Source organism: Wolffia australiana, chromosome 15 (genome assembly GCF_029677425.1).
Source record: "Wolffia australiana isolate 7733 chromosome 15, ASM2967742v1".
NCBI classification, from domain to species: domain Eukaryota; kingdom Viridiplantae; phylum Streptophyta; class Magnoliopsida; order Alismatales; family Araceae; genus Wolffia; species Wolffia australiana.
Window position 1 is genome coordinate 10,477,791 of NC_135849.1, and position 9,891 is coordinate 10,487,681.

At 42.8% G+C, this 9,891-nt stretch overlaps 1 protein-coding gene across 1 annotated transcript; it reads right to left on the reverse strand.

Moving 5' to 3' along the window:
* Positions 1–1,467: 1,467 nt before the first annotated feature.
* LOC144712763 (ubiquitin carboxyl-terminal hydrolase 23-like) lies at positions 1,468–5,054 on the reverse strand. The gene is made up of 10 exons (XM_078587064.1): positions 4,637–5,054; positions 4,165–4,279; positions 3,928–4,038; positions 3,669–3,841; positions 3,249–3,575; positions 2,911–3,036; positions 2,517–2,741; positions 2,113–2,431; positions 1,952–2,039; positions 1,468–1,798 (listed from the first exon to the last, which is right to left on the reverse strand). Exons 1-10 carry the CDS (start codon positions 4,925–4,927, stop codon positions 1,672–1,674), a joined length of 1,902 nt encoding a protein of 633 aa, XP_078443190.1. The 5' UTR covers positions 4,928–5,054; the 3' UTR covers positions 1,468–1,671.
* Positions 5,055–9,891: the final 4,837 nt, after the last annotated feature.

Below are 9,891 nucleotides of genomic sequence, written 5' to 3' on the forward strand. Positions count from 1 at the left end.
TCAGCAGTTATTTTATTTACGAATTTCATTTTGTAAAATTCTGTAAAAATACCAAAAAATTCTGTAAAACTCTCAGAGGCACTACACGAACAAAAAGACAAATGTTTGAAAAAGTGGTGTACAGGTTAACAGGGATGATAGGGATTAATTAATCTTACAGCCCTAAGTGGCGTGAAAGCATTAGAGAGGAGAAGGATCAACCAATCTCACAGAGTAGGACTGGGCTCTGATATCATGTTGATATCCTCTTCTAGTTGCCACCTCCATATGTCCTGTTAGGATTAGGAAAGAAATCCTGATCACAAAGAGACATATCAATCTACTTTATTTCAGTTAGATAAATATTGGCTGACATGATATGGGCTGGGCCATACAACTTAGGTCACTTATTCCGCATGTGAGAATTAAGTGACCCAAGAAGGTCATGTGGAGTGGACCACTTACAGAGACATTGCCCCACTTGCAATAAAAGAAAGAAAGGAGGATGTGGGCGTCTTATGATAGAATGGAAACAACTTAAAATAAAAGAAAGAAAGAATGGAAAGATGTGGGGCACTGATAACGCGTGATGGAGTAAGGATAAGTAGCTATGAAAAGGAACGACAGACAAGATCAAGTAATAGTGTGCTCCACTTCCCTGGTTGGTTTCTTGTAAAACCCCAATAATGCATGTCTATCCCAGGGTTGACGTCCTCAATCTTGGTCATCTGTCTGCAGGTGGTATTCTGAGCTCTATTTGAGGGCGGTCCCTTGGATTGTCCTTCTAGAAATGAATGTATTTGTTGAGGTGCTCCACCAAGGTTATAAAATCATCAAACCTGCCCCAAAATAGGAAGGCCCTCACCGAAGTCCATGGAAATGTCCTCCCAATTAGTTTTAGGTATTGGTAATCAGGACGAGAAATGTAATTTTATTTCATTCTTCAATACATATGAAACCAAAGCTCAAAAAAATAGAACCATTCAAGAAAACGTGTCTTTGAAGTATTATGTGTAATAAAAATGACCCAGAGTTAATGACCTGACCACCCTTTTTCCCCATGATTGACTGTTGGCACTGATAGAGGGTTAATCATTAATTTCAACGAAGACTGGATAAACTACTTGTATTATGCATTTTCTAATTCAAGGGGGAAGAGAAACGAAATACTAATACATGGCTGTTGCTGATGTTTGTGTTTACGGGCCTACCCTTCTCAAAATTGCAGAATGGGTTGAACTCTTCGTTCTATAGACTCATTTCTCTACTAATCAGATATTCACTCTTGTAAATATAATCCAGGTCTGAGCACCTGAAAGAGGTCCTAAAATCTGACCAGTAGGAGTGAGTATACCATGTCGATCAACATTGAATCAGGTTGATAAGTTTCACTGAAACTTTGTTCAACTTTGCAAGGAAATTCATCTCCCATTGTGACGATTTGACCACTGAAAGCTACAAGAACTGGTCAGCGTTGACTCTTTGCAGTAAGATATCAAAAATTCTAAGCCAAGAGGACAGGGTACATATTACATGTGTTAGAGGAACCTAGAAATACAAAAAATAAGGGACCATATGGATAAGAATAAAAGCCATAATATGTCGGCTGACATTTTGGCTCTTTCCAGTGGCTGCGCCATGCAAGAATGATAGAACAATGATAAGAAATAGTACAGATACGAGGTCTCATCGTCAATGTCTGCCTTTCATTTTCTTCTCCACTTTCGCTAAAGCGAGTTCTTCAAATAGGTTTGGCCCAGAAAATGAATCTCTTCGTGTTTTCACCTTCTTTCTCCTTCCTCGGTCGTATTCCTTCTCTCTACAGAGACAGTAAGAATTACTCACGACATATGTCCAAAAATCATAACGAAATAAAACTAAAATAAAACCTGAATGCATAAAAACACAAATTTAAGACAAAAATGAGGACAAGTCTAAAGGAAGATGAAAAGCTTGAGGTCAGCAAGCATACTCTTCATCCAGTAGACAACCAATACTCCTTGGTTCGTCATCAACAACTTGGAAATCAGGCTGTAAATCCACGTCATCCCAGCGGGGGACTAATAAACCAAGAAGATTCACCATTAATAAATCACAGAAAGTTCAATCGACAGAAAGTAAATTCAAACCCACCTGAAACATCCACGATTTTGCTCATCAACGTATTAGAGTCCTCTATGGAAGAACTGGCTGACGATGGAGCCTTTGTTGTATCCTGCTGACCAATGTTGTCTGTTACTGGTCTTTCTCTTGCTGGCCCATCGTTGACCTTTGGACTTTTAGCTTTTCTAACACGCCCGCTCTTCAACAAATGATATCTTCGTGCACGTTTTCTTCTTTGCATAAGCAACGCCATCAGCAGAAATCTTCGAGGGCCAAACGACATGCGTTTCAAACAAGAAACTCTCCGACGATTATCTCCAATGGCATCGTTTACCATAATATCCTCAGCCTGAGGACAGCAGCATCAAGAACTTAAATTTGAGAAAAATGATCAACTAAAACAACAGAAAAGGCGTGATTTGGGGGGGCCTTACTGTAGTAATGCCTTTAGGTTGCGGTAAGTTGGAGTCATTTGAAAGATTTAATGGTAGGGGAATATTCTTCAGACACTGTTCCGATACTGAAATACTCTTTAATGGCGGAGGCGTCACTGCCTTCAGAGCAGCTGCTGGCTTATTTTCCTGTGACTTGATATTACGAACATAAAACAACATGTATGCTTTCTGTTGCAAGACCGTCTTCTCACTGACTTGCGAAACCTGGGGATCAATCCAGATAAAAAAGGATATGGATGCTCATTTTAACCTTGAGAAATACGGTTCAAAAGAATACTCCCGCCCATTTAACATCTACTCATAAATGCAACTTGTGCAAAAAAAAAAAAAACACATATTAACCTAATTGCGGCGTAAATTGCAGTATTCTTACCTTCTCGTCATTCAGAGAATACCATAATCCGCTTGAGGTGCGAATAAAACAGTAGTAGTGCCCTGAATGGGTCCCATGACCAGCATGCACCAAAACACCATACAGTGTATACTCCAAATCTTCTTCCTGAATTTTGAGAAATGCTAGAAACTATCAGACAAATTTTGAAAGAGAGAGAGAGAGAGAGAGAGAGTGAGTGAGAGAGAGAGAGAGAAACGGAAACCAATGACGACCTTATTTCAAATGGTCCGAATCAGTAAAGTAAGAAATGTAACAAAATTAAGAAATTAAGAAAGAACTAATAGTAATTTTGAAATGTACCAACCGGAAAAACTCACCACAGGATCACTGACGTAGGGCTTTAGGTTCAATTTGGGGTCAAAATCAATCTGCTTGCCTATTTTCTGCCCAGATACGTGAGACCCAAAACGTTTGAGATGGATTATGAGGACATACGGCGCTTTATGAATGGATAGCTTCTTCAGGGCCTGGACTTTCAGGTTACACTGAGGGCAATAATACTGCCTCTCTCCTCCATCTAACTCATCCTCAGAAATAAAATGAGACAGTGCTTTGCACAGAGTGTCAGCCTTGACTATTTCCAAGCTCAAGTCTAAAAAAGGGTCGAATTTATGGGAACAGTATGAGCATTTAGTGCACTTCACCTGAAGAACATCACATTGCGTTGTCATTTTCCTTGCGCATAATGCTGCGCAGTTTTATAATCAAGATAATAAATAAAACGGAGAAATATAAACCTGACTCCTAAAACGACCCCCAAATATCTTGTGAATCAGGCTTTTCTCATACGCGCTGGTGGATTCGCTGGCAACCCCAGAAGGCAGACAACTTTTATGCATCGCTTCGAGTAGGTTAATCATATACTCGTGAGCATCTTCTTGTCTAGCATTTCGAAAATTTCTGGAGACACCTGAGCATGCAGGGAGTTAAAGTTTGAAACGAAATGAACCTAAAAATTAAGAATTGATTGAAAAATAGAGGCCAAGATTAGAGTACATCGCAAGTTCTTGACAAGATGATATGGCCTTAATATCTTCCCAGTGGACTGTAATGCATCTACAACATGACTTTGAAGAGCACAAAATGCACAAAATCCAGCGTTACGGCCTGTTAAGTAAAAATAAAGTCAACATCAGCGGATGTTGGGAATTGTAGAGACCCAGACGCAGAAAACGTCAGTTAAACATCCGATATTTTTATCAAAATAATAAAGAAATGGGAATGTGAGCTTACATGACATTTTGTGCCTCCCGCTACGTAAGTAGGCAGAAAAAGGCTCCGTGTACGTCAAACACTGAAGAACGGAATTTAGAAAGCAAGTGTTGCCAAGATTTTCCAGACCAGCACCCTGTCATTCGGGGAGTGAATTCTCATTCAAAACTTATGAGCTAACGAACAAGAAAAAACAATCTCATAGTATGATTAAGCACAGGATACTTAATCTCAAGAAGCCCTTCAAGCTGAAAAACTCATACGGCACTTAATCCAAAGAGAAGATATTCATTCATTCAGCTGAGACTCATCATGGGCGAAGATAATGCAAAATGTGATCGAAATACAAACTGAAAAACTCAAGTGAGATCCTGACGACTCGGATGTCGAGCGAAATTGGAAAAGTCGAGCTAATGGTTCAATCGACACAGACAAAAAGAAACTTTGAAACATATTCAATCAAAAGATGCTGAATTTGCGTATCCCGACTCACGATTCGCCGAAACGTGATTTCAAGTCTGAGCTCCGGATCGAAGCCAAACTGGGCAATCCCAGCAGCGCCCAACCCACCTCCTCCACTCGAGGAAGGGCGATTACCGCCAGAGGTGGGGTCCTCATCAGGCTTCAATGTCTCTCCACTGGATACACCGAAGCCAGTGAAGGCCTTGCGCGCCAGGTGGAACTCGATCTTCCGACTCAAAATCCCTCCGCTAGCGACTGTAAGCATTGTTAGCGGCGGGAGACTGTTCCGAGGCTTACCCGATTTCCCCGTCGAATCCGCCATTGGAGAGAATTGAAGCAGAAGTTGAGAGAATTTGTGGAGATCGTATTGGAATTAGGAGACTGCAGAACAATGAAGATCTACCAGCGCCGCCACTTCCCGCCGATTCCGCATCATTCATACGCCCTACAGAATCAGAAATGGGCCCAAACATGAGCAGCCATGACCCATTAAAGATGAGCAACCATGGTTTCAGCACTGGAAAAAATATTATTTTTTTCACTCAGAGCTGCTTGATCCAAAATTCTAGGTTTTTTTCAACTGTGCATCCAGAAGGATATGATCTTGGCATGGAAGCTTAAATCCCAGTTAAATCAGTGCAAATGATCTCTAGAAATATGTTCTTTGCCGACTTGATCTGACTAGTGATATATTGTTGTGTTAGATTTCACCTGTCTGGATGCTGATATTTGGGATGGATGCTGAAGAGGTTTTCGGAAGGGGGAAATCTTATATATACCTTGAACGATATCTGGATATCAGATGACGATGTCAGTTGCTATAATACTGATATCTGATACTCATATTCGTCCCAATATTGACAACTGCCTTTGTCCTATGGTTTGGATGACGATATCAGATATCAGGTATTACGATATCCAATATTAGGGTTAGGAATACAATTTATTAACTTGATTTTAGCCCATTGCAGACCGAGGAAGTGCAAAATAATCCATAGGTGGAAGATGGCAGATTGTTCAGAGTCAAGAGGGAGTGACTTTGAACAGCTAGGGCCATAGTTATTATTCATAGATCCAGACCACGCAACATCACTCTGCTCCCATGTGGATTATCTTCATTTGTATTTGGGCTCGTATTCAGCCGTGTTTTCACACCAAAACTAAATGTACAACATTTTCTAACTTTTTCCAAATGGGACAAAATTTCTTTACAAAAAATACAATATATAGTTATTGAAATATGAGATCCAGATATGATTTTATAATCTGCCAACATTAGGATCCCGTCAACATCTGTCCAAATACCTGATATCTGATCTCCATCCAATATCCGATAACCCATGCTGTTGTCTGAAATCAAATTGATTTTTCTTAGGTGTCAGATTCTAATATGGATATCAGGGTAGATATTGAAAGGCAAACATTACACTATGCGTCCTACTAACCTCCTTGATAACCCATCTTGTAAAATCAGGACTAATGTGCACAATCAATACTAGCTTTGGTGATGAAAACTTGTAATCTCACTGTTACTCCTTCATTGAGGTCATCATCTTTGTTGAAGCATGTATCGTACTTCAAAAATCTCCATTCTTTCATGGGTGGGCAATGAATCAGTGATCAGCATATATGTTTGTGTTGAAATGATGATGGTGGTAATGATGAATTTGTCATTATTAGATATATGATAATTGTATATTGTCCTCATCATTGTTGATGTCAACACCTGACCAATATTTTTCAACTCTTATGTTGCTACACACATGCAGGCCACAAACACACATTTGCTACAGTCTTTTTCACGTATATGATCTTGCTAAACCAAACAATCAAGTTAGAGGGTACATAATGCTCGTGATTTGTTCCTCTGAAATGAGCCTTCTCATATAAGAGAGTATTAAAAGACATTAAATTTTTGTGAGAGATTACTTGAAAATGTATCACACCAAGATATAGATAAGAATCATAAAATTATCAAATAGAAGTTTTGTGAATTATGAAACATACCCATCTCCATTGTAAATATTGAATTGGAGAAATATTATATGAATGGGAAAAACACTCTATTGAGTAAATATGTAAGACCCACCACACCCTTGACTTCAAATTTGAAATCAGGTCCCTTGAGATTCTAGTTGTGTACTAAATATCATTAAAAAAGTAATTTACCATTACTCATAATCATAAGTATTTTGATCCATGGTAATTACAAACTATTCATATAAGGGAAGTTTATATGTATTCTAACACATATATAGTAATGAACATTCCACATTTAATATGTGAGTTAAAGTGGTTAAGGAATAACTTTGGGGGGGGGATTAAGTTTTCTATCTATATTATCTTTTTCTTCTTAATTAACCCAGAAATTTTATATATATGAAATGAGGTCGAGGAAATGGGAGACATTTAGTTGTTTAGATAACTTAGGCTAATCCTTAATGTTGTTTGGGGATATATGTCCCGAGGTGATGATGTGCCCTCACCATGTTTGTGTGAATGCCCCTATGCAAATCATTTGGAAATATGGCTGAACATGGATACCCAAAAGGGGGAAAAGTCATTGAAGCTCTGTTATCCTCGACCCCAAAAGTCTTCCACTAACCGACTCTATGGTTGGCTTACTTCAACTTGGCCCCTGAAGCATTATCTACTTTGGCCCCCAAAGCCTCCTCATGGCCTCCAAAGCCTTAACCTAACTGACCACAAAGATTTAACAAGAAAAATACATTTGTGAACAATATATATTTCTCCTTAGCAATACTTAATATATAATCACTCATAAGTAGTATTCAAGACACAACCTAATTTCATATATTTCGGTAGGACTATTTTTTATGAGAAATTTATTACTTTAGAGATAAAAAATCTCAAATGTAATTCTGACTTCCCTGCAGCGATATGTATTTCTTTGTCGTCTCTCTTTCCTGTAGTCCTCTTCTCCTCCATGTTTCTCTTTCGATGAAATTCATTGATCTGTCTTTGAACTTTGGTACTTAAAAATAAAATTTCTTATTCATTCCCACACCCAATAAGATGGCTCTAACTCGTATCGATTTGTAACCCGATTACAAATAAATGTTACCTCAAAAAATATTCAAATTAAAATCAAATCAATCCCATAGGTCTATCTTTCCACGTTCTTAGCCTACCATTCAATTCCAATGCGCCCAAGTTCAAACCTCTGTAAATCTATCAAAATCCAACCAAAAGATATGATTCTAAGTTTTATGGAATTATATGAATATTAACAACTAGTCATAACTTGAAAAAAAAATCTCAAAATCAATCTAAAACTTATGTTAAACATGTCAAACTTATCACAAGGGTTGATGATGGAGCACGAGACCCCGCTCCATCAAGGACGACGCCAAAGCCCCCCTCATTGCCGGCGACACCCGCCTGCTCGAGCCCCGCCAGAACGGCACGCCAAAGCGAGGGTGAAGGTATCTAGATAGTTTTGATTTTCTAGGGCCATTATCCTCGCAAAGGCCCTTTTTTGTTTCGTCTTTTTCCCTTCGAACCCTCTTCTCTTTTTGTTTTGTTTTAAAACAACTGTATTAGTGGTCTTAAGAGGAGGCCCCTTTCCTAATGGGCCACCGCCTCTTTTGGTCCCTTCTTAGGGCCCATCACCCTCCCTACATAAGGGAAGGAGAGGGCACCCTAAGAGATAGAAGTTTTGTGAATTTTTGGAAATAAAGGTATCCCGACGCCGTCTTGTGAGAGGAAGAAAAAAATAGGAAAAAAGGAGAAAAAGAGAGAGTGAGAGAGGAGGAGAATGGGAACTGGCCCGACAACCGTCGCCCCCTCCCCGTTCCGTTCAGTCAGACCACTGACGGCAGGCCGCTGCGCCGCCCCAAAGTGCCAGTGATCCGGCCACCGCTCCACCATCGGAGCCCTAGGACGCCGCCCTCGGCCGCCACGGCCTCCCTTGGCCGCAAATCGTGCCGCCAGAGCCCCTGGCCACCGATCCGACCGCCGCTCTACCGTCGGAGCCCTAGGACGCTGCCCTCGATTGTCACGGCCTCCCTCGGCCACCATAGGCCACAGATCCACAGCCGGAGCCCCAAGCTGCTAATCTAGCAGGAATTCCGTCATCGGAGCTCTGGGACGCCGCCCTTAGCCACCTCGGCTTCCCTCGGCCATCCTAGGCTGCGGATCCCACAGCCAAAGCCCCAGGCCGCCGATCCGGCCGCCGCTCCACTGTCGGAGCCCTAGGACGCTACCCTCTGCTGCCCTAGGCAACAGATCCTATCGCCGGAGCCCCAGGCCGTTCTTCTGGCCGCCGCTCCACCGTCGGAGCCCTAGGACGCAGCCCTCGGCCTCTCGCGGCTGCCCTCAGTCGCCCGTGGCCACCATCCGTTGCCCACGACAACCCTGGACTGCGCCTCAACCGTAGGCCGACACACGCACCGCCTTCGCCGGACCTCCGTGGGCCTGTCCGCTGCACCCCGCGCCTCAACCGTAGGCTGCCACACACACCGTCGTTGCCTGCCCCACCTTGCGAGCCACTGCATCGCACCGCTGTCACTGTCACCATCACCCGCGCCGCCAAGGCACCGCTGTCACACCGTCCGTGCCATTGATGCTCGCGCTCCACAGCGCCCACGGTGCACGCTGCGTGTCGATCACTGGTGCTGTTCACCGTGGCATCCCGCTCCACGATGCACGCCGCGTCGCCTTGCTCCTTCTGACTCCGCTCCTGCATCACCACTCCTAAGCCACGCCACACCACCAGTCGAGCGACGTTGTGCCGCCACTGGCACAACTCCACCGAACCCGCCCACTGATACTCTGCATCGACAGGCATACGACTCCGGGACGGCGTCGCTAAAAGGTACCTCACTCTTCTAGCCCACCCATTAATTATCTTTGTCATATGCCCTTTGATTGCGCTCCACCTTGCTTGGGATAGAGTAGGTGAGAGGGTAAACGGACATGAGAGTGTCCAATGAGCGTCTTCCCTAGGTACGGGCCGAGCCCATCTGTTATGTGAGAGCACCGACAGATTTAATCCATTCAGCACCGTAGACACCTTCGTCACTTCGATGAGGGTCAGGAGGTCACCGTCACCGTCATCGGTCGCCCGCCCCCTAGCACGGAGCCCGACGAACCCCACGAGTCAGGGCATGCAGATACGATCACATTGGGTTATCATCGCATCACGTAGTCGCATCTCCGCAAGTCCACACCGACGGATGATGTCTTCGATGACGTCCGCGTATCTCCCCAGTATCTGAGTATAACCTCGATACACATCAGAACGACATCAGCAACGTCGTCTTG

Coding starts and splice junctions, on each gene's coding strand:
- LOC144712763 (XM_078587064.1), bottom strand. CDS start 4,927: ATGGCGGATTCGACGGGGAAATCGGGTAAGCCTCGGAACAGTCTCCCG. Junction 2,742..2,910: donor ATTCTCTGAATGACGAGAAG/GTAAGAATACTG, acceptor ATTGATCCCCAG/GTTTCGCAAGTCAGTGAGAA. Junction 1,799..1,951: donor GGTTGTCTACTGGATGAAGA/GTATGCTTGCTG, acceptor CTGTCTCTGTAG/AGAGAAGGAATACGACCGAG.